General features: G+C 46.3%; 2 protein-coding genes across 3 annotated transcripts; both read left to right on the top strand.

The window, feature by feature from the left end:
- On the top strand, positions 1-6,361 carry tnfsf10 (TNF superfamily member 10). The gene is made up of 6 exons (XM_049749967.2): positions 1-210; positions 1,575-1,700; positions 3,260-3,305; positions 3,436-3,558; positions 4,666-4,919; positions 5,096-6,361. The coding sequence occupies exons 1-6, from the start codon at positions 103-105 to the stop codon at positions 5,303-5,305; spliced, it is 867 nt and encodes a 288-aa protein (XP_049605924.2). The 5' UTR covers positions 1-102; the 3' UTR covers positions 5,306-6,361.
- A 329-nt stretch (positions 6,362-6,690) lies between these two features.
- mynn (myoneurin) lies at positions 6,691-11,841 on the top strand. Of its 2 annotated transcripts, none has more exons than XM_049749359.1 (8): positions 6,691-6,761; positions 7,811-8,078; positions 8,302-9,308; positions 9,398-9,557; positions 9,648-9,826; positions 9,898-9,990; positions 10,088-10,213; positions 10,687-11,841. In XM_049749359.1, the coding sequence occupies exons 1-8, from the start codon at positions 6,752-6,754 to the stop codon at positions 11,058-11,060; spliced, it is 2,217 nt and encodes a 738-aa protein (XP_049605316.1). In that variant the 5' UTR covers positions 6,691-6,751; the 3' UTR covers positions 11,061-11,841. The 2 variants fall into 2 exon arrangements, with proteins under 2 accessions (XP_049605316.1, XP_068504873.1); XM_068648772.1 differs by having other exon boundaries at positions 6,712-6,841.
- Positions 11,842-12,050: the final 209 nt, after the last annotated feature.

Here is a 12,050-nt window from a genome sequence, read left to right as displayed (position 1 = left end):
TTCTCCTCCTCCCCTTCGTCACTCCTCGGCCATTGTTCGTGCTCGCGTGCTGGAAGTCGGTCGGGCGGACCGTGGCCGCGTACCGGGCGGCGCTCTGTCGCCATGACGGGCACCGCTCCGCAGTTCGGAGTCGTGCTGCTGCTGGCCGTCCTGCTGCAGACGGTCCTGGTTGCCGTCACCCTGCTGCACTTCAGCACCTCGCTCAACGCCGTAAGTCGCATGCACGCACTCACTTTGCAACTCACTCACTCCAAAAGCGAGAAGGTAGGTGTGTGCTGACGAAACAGCAAGTCTAGAAACTAATGAGTTCAGTAAACAGCCCACAATCTAAGAAGTGAGAATGTAACTATTTTGATATAGTTACTTATTTTAAATAAATTTAATTGACTAATTTAGTGAAATAATAAGTCGGTGGGTGCGCAAGTGAGTGAGACTACTCAAGAAATGAATTGAGTGCGTAAATAAATGAGTAAATAAACATATTAAATCAGTAGTCGCCGAGTAAGTTTGTCAGTGAGTGAATAAATGCAATTGAGTTAGTGAGTTAATAAGCAAGTAAGTGAGCGCGAGAAGTAAACAAGCAAATGAGTTGTTACCGCGGGATTGAGAACAAAAGTAAAACTCTTAGTGAGCACGTAAACGCAGCAGTGATTGAGTGGCTGAGTTATCAAATGCGGCAGTCAGTCGGTAATTGGGGATTCAGTTAGTTAGTTAGTTAGTTAGTTAGTTAGTTAGTTAGTAAGCGAATAAGTAACTTGTTATCAAATGCGGCAGTCAGTCGGTAATTTGGGATTCAGTTAGTTAGTTAGTTAGTTAGTTAGTTAGTTAGTTAGTTAGTTAGTTAGTTAGTAAGCGAATAAGTAACTTGTTTCTGCTTTTTCTGTATTTTGTAAGTAACCACTTACTGTTCTTTTTCTGCCACCTTTTTATTTTTCCTCGCTACATTTAACAGCAGACTGTTAAAATAGTTTCATTAGTTTTTGTCAACCTCCGCAGATGATGACACCATGTAAGAAATACTCTTTTACATTTACTCGAGTACAGAAGATGAAATTAGTACTTCAACTTTCACCATTTTTAAAGCACAATTTATCGGTACTTTAACTCCAATACAGTGTTTGTACTTTTTCCACCTGTGTTCTTTAGAAAGACAACAATTACTTTAGTTGGAGTGCAAACGTTCTAGAAGTAGTTTGAGTTGTTGTTCTGAGTTCCTGCAAACAATCAGGAAGTATTTTTTTTCCCATTTTTTTATAACTGTGCGTGTGTGTGTACACGCGTGCCTTTTGGATCAAGTCCAAGAAAGTCAAGTTGAATCGTTGAGTCATGTGAAATGCCGAGTAATAGATATTCAGGGGGAGCAAAAATCTCAGCTAATCACTCTTTCACAACCTATTCTGAGATAATGGCTTACTTCTTCCTTATTATGTTTTAAACTAACACAAGTAATAAATTCATTTTTATTCCAAGAGAAGATGCGAGATTCATGATCCAAAAGTCAGATTATCTGTGGCTTTGTCACGCCGACTTGGAGTCTTTCATGAAACAACCTTCCTTCAACCTCTCACGTGCAGATGAAGGAGACCTTCTCCAGGAGCAGCGCATCGTGCCTGCAAGGTTGGGATCTGCAGAGCGTTTCGGCCGTGCCAGACGATCCGTGCCGGCAGGTCACGCAGCAGCTCCACCAACTCATCGAGAAGGTCAGTCTCACGTAAACATCGTTAACGTTCAGAGAGCGAGACCTTCCAATTAATTTGACACACACTTGGTTTTCCCGTCGCGCAAGGACAATGATTCTACTTTTAATATGTTTATAATTGCACTGGTACATCTGCAGCGCATCACAATGAGAGCTGCTTCTAATATTTCCATGGCCTCGTTTGCTCACGAAGCTTCTCGCAAATCCATTTTCAAAAACGTCAAATACGAGCTCTTGCCAATCGAATATCAACGTGATTGTCTTTGTCGAGACGCCCGCGATTCGGAATTACAAAGTGCACATCATCGTCACAATCGTAATTCACGATAGCTTGACGATGCCAAATCCTTTTGAATCCCCGCTCAGATTGTTATCTTAGCATAGCAAGTGTAGGAATGCAATGTTCTCTTTCCTAAACTTTGAAGCGAGACCCAAGCGCTGATAAATCCTTCACAATTCTTGCGCAAAGGTTAGCAAGCCCATTAAAAAAGAAAGACAAAAAAAAACATCTTTTATATAGCATCTGAATCACTGCATTGGCGGCATGGCAGTAAAAAAAAAAAAAAGGTTGAAGATGTTAATCAGAGTCAGCCACACAATGAAGTCATTGAGGTGATCCCCTCGGCTTTAAGCGCCACCGGAATGCGTGCACCTGCACACGCACACACACACACAGAGCTGATTGTGCCGCCACCAAAGCAGGAAGTTGACGTCCCGTAAATGAAGAAATAAAAGACGAGCGACTTGGCAGACACGTGATGCCACGAGCAGTAAAGGTGATAAAATTGTTCGTGTTGATTGTTTTTGTTCAAGGAGAGGAAACACATGTTGAGGGATTCAAAACCGCCTGGAAATTTATTGTGTTAGAACTTTGGATCGAAACCATGTTTGGAAATAATAAATGTATAATTGAGTTGTTTTTTGTGTAAAAAAATCGACTTGACAAAACACTTAAATGTGTCGTAAAAGCAGCGAAAGACTTTGATTTGAAAATTGAATCCAGACTAGTCGTGGACATAGAGTCTTTGTTGCGGTGTGGACTCAATCGCATGTATTATTATTGACGAGCGGGTTGCTGCTTTTATTGATCTAATATTGACTGGCTGTCCGTAAAGTGCCTTCAATTCTGACAAATTGAGGAGTGCTTTCAAAACTTGATCCACTTTGTCAACATAAATCATCTTCCGTACTTAATCATTTGGTATTGCTGAGTCGGTCTGATGCCATTGTGCTGAACCGCCATGCACAATGAGCCTCTTCTTGAAACCTTGTCATTTTTTTCACCCTAAGGGCTGACGAACCCGTTTCGTTTGTCGTCGTTCCCACGGAGCAGAGAGAAAAGGCGTTTCTGTCGTTTGCAAAGTTTCAAACGACATCATTCGAATATTTCGCACCAAGTGCCCCTGGGGAGCTTGATTGGACACGCTTGATGTTTTCATCCTTGTATGACATAAATATCGATTCCAGATGATTTACAAGGCACGGCGTGCTGTTATTTTGTGTTGTGCTTTCTCTTAATTAGCAAAACGTTGAGAGCTGATGTGTGTGTTTGTTTTGTAGTCGCTGTCGCAACGCTACCAGAAGCAGATCTCGTCAGCGGTCAGAGGTGAGGCCGTCTTCCATTACGATTCATAAATATCACTCGTGGTATTTGCAAGAACGTGTAGCAACAATAGCTGCGTGGTATAGCTGCTATTGTTGTCGTTTGACTCCCCGTCGGGTTGCTTCCTGTTCAGATGAAGTTTCGCGGGTTCTGCCCTCGCTGGTGCCAGAGGACGGCGCGTCACCACGGCCTAAAGTCGCCGCTCACGTCACCGGAAGTTTCGCGCCCAAGCTGGAGGCAGGAAGTGGCGGACCTGGTAAGGCGTCGTCGACATTAGAACAGAAATGCAAATCCGACTTTTACAGCAGCAGACAACAATCATGGCATCAAAGGAGTGAAAATGTCAACACGTGCTGTGGGGCCAATGTGTTAACGTTTTGAATTTGGTTCGGGGATTTAAGCAGCCACTCGTTTTCGTCGTAAAGTCAACAGGCAATTAGTGATTGTCTGTCAGCTTTGCGTGTTCGCGCAGAAGCAACGACATGCGCAGCGACGTCTGCCGTGACCTGCAAAATTGTCGTCCAACCTGCTTCACGTGCGACACGAAGAGAGAAACCAAACGACGCACTCGCACGCGAGCGCTTTTCAAACAAGCGCTTCAAATGTGCGAGCCAAATCGTTTTGACTCGTGATTGAATCATTCACGTTTGACTCGCGTTGTGTTATTCATAACCAGTTAACCACAATTTTTGTACCACTAGCCCTAACTGCCTACAGATGTTAAAGCACTACTTTTATGTGAATGAAGCTCGTCAACTTTGATTTCATCTGAAATGAAATGGCCTCACTCCAACTTGTTTCCTCAGAATTTCAGGGAGTACCAAAAACAGCCAATTTTTGGTGACGAACGGACGTTCCACACAAAGAAATTAATAAATGTGTGAGGAATACCGCTATTAAAAACAACAACATATTTGTGCGTCGGCAGTCGCAAATGGTATATTCACTCATCGCAAATTGCTTACTGTTTCATGCTTAGCTAACATAAAAGTATTGCTTTAGCGCCATCTTGCGGCACTTTGCGGCCAAAGCTGTTGAAATAAGAGAAAGGCTTCCATTTAACGTAATGGAATAAAAGTGTTTTGCCGCCCTCTTGTGGCGGTTTCGGCAATTTTACTAAGATTTTTGCTGGTGTCAGGTTATTCTAATCCTAACCTGCCTAATTATGGATACCGTTGATATTTTTTATGACTTTTTGATCCGAATTGGCTTTGGGGGATAAAGGTAACTCATGCAATTATGCCCCTGAAATGAAATTCTTAAATGTAATTAGCATTTGGTTCCTTTTTTTTTTTTTTTTTTTGTGGTTTCTGAACTGAAATGATAATTATGTAGCATTTGTTAGTAACTGATTTGTGTTCAGTCTCCTTCCCAGGGGGAACGGCGGGTGCCCGGCGCGTTCACGGGCAGAAGATTTCGTGGTGGGAGGGCGAGAAGGGGCTGGCCTTCCTGCAGGACGTCCAGCTGGTGGACGGCGAGCTGGTGGTCCCGCGGCCCGGCCTCTACTACATCTACGCCCAGACCTACTTCAGACACAGCCGCCCCGTGGACGAGGATGCCTCGGATGATGGTGGCGAGGACAGAGGAAGGCCTCTGCTGCAGTACATCTACAAGAAGGTAAGGGCGCCCATTCTCCATTTTAAAACTCAACTCTGAATATGCTTTAATAAAGCGGCTCCTCTCTGTTGGCAGCCATCTTCTTAATGTGAGCATTTTAGCAAAGATGCCCTTTGACCTACAGAAGTTGCTACAAATCAAATTTATGCACAACCTTGACAAGCCTTTTCTTGCAGGTGAGCACTTACCCAGTGCCCATCCTGCTGATGAAGACCAGCAGGACCTCCTGCTGGTCCAAGGACTCCCAGTTTTCGCTGCACTCAGCCCACCAGGGGGGGCTTTTCTCTCTCAACCCGGGCGACCGCCTCTTTGTCACAGTGACCAACGCCTCTGCCGTGGACATGGACGAGAAGAGCAGCTTTTTTGGGGCCTTCCTCATCAGCTAGGCCACAAGAGGCCGCTGTTGCACTTCCTCCAGAGGATCCTGTCCATCAGAACTTGGTGGACATCAAACCCAAAGACGTTCTAAGCGAGGGACAAACGCGGGAGCGGCGTCAAGTGATGGCCAGAGGTGAGGCGGCGATGGACACGAGGACGATTTTCTTAAAATTTCCATTGAGTAAAAAATCCAATTCAAAGATCTAAAAATGACTACTTGCTGCTAACAAACATGCGCTTCCCCTTTGTAGCCTTAATCAGTGAGCATGTGATGTCTGACTGTAATTTTTATTTGGCCGCTTGTGACAAAGCAGCAGATTTTTTTTATTTGTTCAACAGGATTCTTTCTAGTGGGGAACAAAATCTGCAACGTCTCAAAAATAGCATGTTTTCAGTGGTCTATGTAAATAAGTAAGCAATTTGCTTTTTTCCCCCCATTTGTTGATGGTTCACAGATGATTGACGCCATAAGACATGAAGAGTAATTCTGTTCCTTATTAGAAACATTTGTGAAAACATTGCGCATCAAAGAAAAGTTTGTTGTCAATTTTTTGCTGCTCATCTGAGTGTATTGAAGATGTTAATAATCCTTTGTGGTTTTTTTGTTGTGTGTTTCATGTGTATCTGCTAAATGTACTGACTCTGATCAACTGCATATGAACAGCCAATCATCCCACAGCACTTTTGCATGTCATTGTTTTTAAATATTATTTTAGATCAACCAAAGATTACTACAGCGTTTATTGTGGTGGTAAATTTGGGCCCTTCGCAAATCCTGTTGTTTGCTGAACAATTGCTTTTAGCGCTGTTTGGTGGTATTATGGTGCTAAAGAAACAATTTGATGTGAGTTGAGGAGCTTGACTTGGATAAAAGTAGCCCTGTGCTTCCATCTTGTGCCGTCTTTAAGCAAATACAAACCGTTTTAGAGGCTCGTTAGATTTGGTTAGACACTAATATGGGACCGTGAGCAACAATGCATTGCTTCTCACTTGTAAATAAAACGTGAGTGTAAATATCTTTTATCTGTAAATATGTGCAATAAAGAGTTTGTGACAATAACAAATTATCACCACTTTTTAAATTTGATTTTTAAATACAAAATTACAACAAAAATATGACAAAAGGTTTTGATTTATGGGATAATTCGTTAAATCCGTTCTAATATACAGGACTGTCTCAGACAATTAGAGTATTGTGATAAAGTTCTTTATTTTCTGTAATGCAATTAAAAAAACAAAAATGACATACATTCTGGATTCATTACAAATCAACTGAAATATTGCAAGCCTTTTATTATTTCAATATAACTGCAATATTCTAATTTTCTGAGACAGTTCTGTAATTAATGATGAGCACTGACTTGTTTAATTCCGATTACGATCTTCAAATTCTAGTTTGTCAGCCAGTCTCGCGAGATTTCGTAAAATCCCGAGATAACGGCCCGGGATTACGGATGTTAAAAGGTACAGCACTTTCCGGCTTTTATTTACACGGACTCAGTTCCAAAAAGAATTTCCTAGCTAACTAATTTTGGCCACGGATGGTACGTTTGCACTGCTTTTCCGAATTGTGCGTTTGTTAATATTTGGGCTAACGTAAGCGGGCACCGCCGTCGCAATCGGCGAATCCTTCGAAATAAGAGCACGACGTTATCGACGCCTTTTGCTACCGTGTGAACTCGCTTAGCTTCAGCCTGTCCATTCGGGTAGCCCGAACGGACTAGCGGGCGTCGTAACCTATTCGGAACCGACGTGTTTGTAAGGTTATGTGCTGACAAGAGGACCCGGCGCCTCGAATAGCAGATGGCGCTTTTTTAAGGCGAGCCACGACGCGGCTATTAGCATTAGCATCGGGCGGAGGCCTACTCAGGAAGCGGGAAGGAGCTTTTATTTTCGAAATCTTCATTATAGCCAACTGCTAGTCTTCCCTACACGGCTTCTCCCTCGAATAAATTACTTATCTTGGTACTTTTGTGACTTTTAGGAATGTAAACTTAACGTTGGTGAGAATATACCAACATTCAAAAAAACTAAATGCTAAAATCGGCTTGGAAATTGAAATCTGGCATCATACCTTACGATTCTCTTAAATTGTGGCTTGAAATCTTACCTATACACCTGGTTTTGAAGCCCTTACCCTAGTTTCAAGCTGACTTGAGACGAGTTGGATCTTCACCTTGGCTTTACAGCTGACTTTTCGACCGTAACTGTGATTTGAAGCGCTACTTTGAATCCCAACTCCTTATTTATCATCCCAACACTGGGCCTGGTGTGAAACAGTAACCCAAACCCTGACTTTGAAACCCAACTTCAAAACCCTAACTCTGAACCCTGATTGTAGTCTTAATATTGCATCACATCTATATAGGGCTTTTCTGGACACTCAAAGATGTTTTACAGTAGCTATACCTGCTAATTTTTTTCTAATATACAATGTGAAATGCCATTGACTGGCAAACATAAATGAGCCTAGATTGCCAGAGTAGAAATGATTAACATGGACTCTCTTGTAGCAATGGCTCACGGTGCCAGTCATGGCAAGCTGCTCCTGCAGCGCCTACATCAGCAGCGGGAAATGGACTTCCTGTGTGATGTCACCATCATGGTCAGAGACGTGGAGTTCCGCGCACATCGTAACATTCTGGCTGCGTTCAGTAAGTACTTTGCCTCCCAAGCTGAGAAGGACCAGGACGTCACCACTTTGGACCCCGATAAAGTCAGTCGCTACGCCTTGGAGAAGCTGCTGGAGTTTGTCTACACGGGACAGATGAACCTCAGCAGGTAGGCTGGCAACATGACATATATCCGTTTTACAAAAGCTTTGAATTTGTACCCCCAATTTTAACTGTACCATCTTCCACAGAAAGAATACCTTTTTCTTTAATACATAAGAGCCTCCTCTTAGAGTAAATGCCCTATAACACTTTCCTTAACACATTCTAATTAAAAATAATGAATCGACCACTAATTGTTAATCAAATGAATCAATATTTGTTACTTTCAGCACCAGACAAGCCGCTGTCCGCCGAGCCGCCATCTTCCTGGGCATGTCCGACGCCACAAAGTATCTGGAAGGAATTTCTCATTTGTCTGAGGCCAGCGAGGCGTCCCAGTCCGAGCTGGACAAAGAGGCGGGCCTGTCTTCGCTCAGTCCTGGATCACCGGGCAGTACTCGCTCCCCCGCCCCTCTGTCGATCGTCTCTATATCCGGTGCGTGTTTGGATGAGGGCCAAGCAGGCCAGGAAGATGAGGAAACCCAGAAAGGCCAGGTAGGCGAGGAAGGCCAGGTGGGCGAGGAAGGCCAGGTGGACGAGGAAGGCCAGGGAGGTGAGGAAGGCCAGGGAGGCGAGGAAGGCCAGGGAGGCGAGGAAGGCCAGCAAGATCTGGAAGGCCAGCAAGATCAGGAAAGCCAAGCCGCCGGCTTGGAAGAGGAAGGAGGAATTGCCAGCCACGAACTGACGGAGCCCAGCGATGCTGTCGCCAACACCACCAAACTGGCAGCCCCAAGGGGGAGGGGACGTGGCCGAGGCAGGGGTCGCGGCAGGGGCAGAGGCCGAGGAAGAGGAAGAGGAGGATTAAGCCTGGTCAAGACCGAAGAAGACTTCCTTGACGATTCCGACACCAGTGTTAAAGATTTCGGGGACACGTCGGCCGACTGGAGCCCCTCGCTAGACGAGCCACTTGCCAAGAGGCCTCGCATAGGGGAGCCCCGGCGCGGACGTGGCCGGGGACGTGGACGTGGCCGAGGGAGGGGCCGAGGGAGGAGCAAAGCGGAGGGCGAGGACGACGATAGCGGCGACGAAGGGACGGAGGACGCAGAGCAGGACGCCTCCAACACCTCGCAAGAGACCGCGCGGACCTGCATTGAGTGCAACAGGACCTTCAAGGACTTGTGCAGCCTGCGGAGGCACGAGCAGATCCACGCCGGCCTCAAGCCCTTCATCTGCATCTTCTGCTCCAAAACGTTCCGACAAGCTACGCAGCTCAAAACTCACCTGCGTACGCACACAGGTGAGTGACATGTTCTTGAAAAGGCCAAATCGCAATGCCCGTTTTGCACTGCACGGTGCTCGAAATGAAGTGTGTCTTGTTTGGCGCAGGCGAGAAGCCCTTCAGCTGCAATGACTGCGAAAAGTGTTTTGCTCAGAAGTGTCAGCTGGTGGCTCACCGCCGCATGCACCACGGCGAGGAGAAGCCCTACACTTGCGAGCGCTGCGGCTTCAAGTTTGCCACCTCATCTAACTACAAAATCCACGTCAGGTGCGGGGGGGCAGACATGCCTCATAGCAGATGAAAACATGAGGACGATTATCAGGATTTTGATGCTCACACATTGCCCTGCCCCTGCAGACTGCACAGCGGCGAAAAACCGTACGTATGCGACGTGTGCGGCCAGGCCTTCGCCCAGTCCAGCACGCTGACCTACCACAAGCGGCGACACACGGGCGAGAAGCCCTACCAGTGCGACCTGTGCGGCATGTCCTTCTCCGTCTCATCCTCGCTCATCGCACACGCGCGCAAGCACACGGGTAAGGAAGCGGCCCGGCCTCGCAGGCGTTTGACCGCCTCGCCCCCTGACCGCCTCCCTGTTTGCGTCCAGGCGAGACGCCCTACAAGTGCTCCCAGCCGCAGTGCGACAGCAGCTTCGTCACCTCGTCCGAACTGAAGAAACACATGCGGCGGCTCCACCCGGGTGAGCCAACCACCTCTCAAATCCTTCCAAGACGCCCAAATGATGCCTACCCTCCACTCACGTCACTCATGCTTGTCTTCTCTGTGTGTACACTCAGACGGCACCAACGGCGTGCAGTGCCTACTGTGTGGGAATCGCTTCGCTAGCGTCAAGAACATGATCAAGCACCAGGAGAAGGCGCACGCCGACGAGGTGCGACAACACAAAGAGAGGGCGCGCGCAGGTGAGTCGACACGCCATTTTACCGGCAGTTTCCCCTTCAAGTTCTTTGTGAGTACTTTTAGCACATTTACGTTTGTAAACACTTTGAAAGCATAAAACATATTTTCAAGCATAATATATGTGTTAACGTAACAGCGCAGCGGTGTGACCTGAACTCGCTATGCTGGCCCAAAAGTGCCACTTGCTTTTTTTTTCTTTTCTCAAATGCTATGTGCTGTGATTACCGCTAGATGGCAACATCGTGTCTGATTTGTTGGGCAGTGGACACAGTTTGCATCTATTTGAAGTTTATTTATATTATTAAAAAAAGCGTGTGGGAGCTTGACCAATATGCATTTCTAACAGGTCAGTTGAATACTTTTTTGCAATCTGATACTATTCTGTCCCAACAGCACTGGTGATTTTTACACACCATTAACCAATTTCAACTGTTGAAACTAGCTTGATACCAAATTTTTGCTTTTGCGTCCTCAGTCGTCCTGCTGGCGTCCAGCCACCCGATCGCCTTTGTGCAGAGCAAACTGAGCAAGGACGGCAAAAGTCTGAGCTCTATCCCCGAAGCCGAGCCTAGCGAGCCGGAACAGGCCACGCCTCAGGCCGGCGGCGTGGCGGACACCGCCGCCCTGAGCGAGACGCTACAAGATCTGAAAGCGGAGCCCAGCCACTTGCCCATCTCCCAAGCCGAGGCGACGACCTTCGAGACCGATCCCGTGTCCACCATCAACTCGGAAACGCTGCACGCGCTGGTGGAGCAGCTGAGGCCGCCGCCCTCGCCGGCGCAGAACCTGGAGCAGATCGTCATCATCCGCACGGTGGACAACATGGAGAACAATGCACCGCCGCAGTGAGTTTTGCGTAGTGTTGTACACGTTCCTTCGATATCCTTACTAGCCAATTTGAGGGTCCATGTACACGTGCGCACTTTGACTTCATGTACATGTACTAGTACACCTCCTCATCACTACCAAGACAAATTTCAGTGCTTGTAAAACCCACGAGGGCAACCGCATAGATCAGGGATGAGAACTTTCAGCTGATCCGCAGATTTCCATGTTTTTGTCCGTCAAAAATATCATTTTCGTGAATCGTGTAAATCCGTTGAATTATTATTTTTTTAATACATATATGGGGGGTGGTATGGAAGCGGCCGGTGTTACAGGTTAACTTGCTCCCATGTTGTCTCTAGTTGCGCTCGTTAGGGTAAAGTGTGTTGTGTTTCATGACTGCAGTTTCATCACAAGCGATATGGAACTTGTCTAGCTTTGCATATTAATAAGAGCGTGGAGAGAACAGAATTTCACAAATGGTTGTCTGTCATATGCGACGCGCGAAGGGTGAGCGGTGGGATATACAAATGTTTACCGCTGAAAATGTGGCACACTTGCACACCGCCCCAGCCAAGGATGGTTTATTGTTATGTTAAGTTTGACATCAGAGCACTCTTTGGACAATGTTGACATTCAAAAGTCCTTGTAGGCATTCGAATACACCCCCGCGCAATGTTCAGTTTGTTTGCACCACCAAGTCAGGGATGATGTCAATGGATGGATTTTGTAATAGTAGTGTAAAGACCATTAAAATGTGATGAATAATTAAAGTTAAAGTCCCCAATGATCATCGTCACACACACATCTGGGTGTGGTGAAATTTGTCCTCTGCATTTAACCCATCCCCATGTGATTTTGATCCATCCCCTGGGGGAGAGGGGAGCAGTGAGCAGCAGCGGTGCCGCCCTCGGGAATCATTTGGTGATCTAACCCCCCAATTCCAACCCTTAATGCTGAGTGCCAAGCAGGGAGGCAATGGGTCCCATTTTTATAGTCTTTGGTATGACCCGG

This window comes from Syngnathus scovelli, chromosome 18 (genome assembly GCF_024217435.2).
Source record: "Syngnathus scovelli strain Florida chromosome 18, RoL_Ssco_1.2, whole genome shotgun sequence".
NCBI lineage: Eukaryota > Metazoa > Chordata > Actinopteri > Syngnathiformes > Syngnathidae > Syngnathus > Syngnathus scovelli.
The sequence above is the reverse complement of the archived record's forward strand: the minus strand, read 5'-3'. Positions and strand labels throughout refer to the sequence as shown.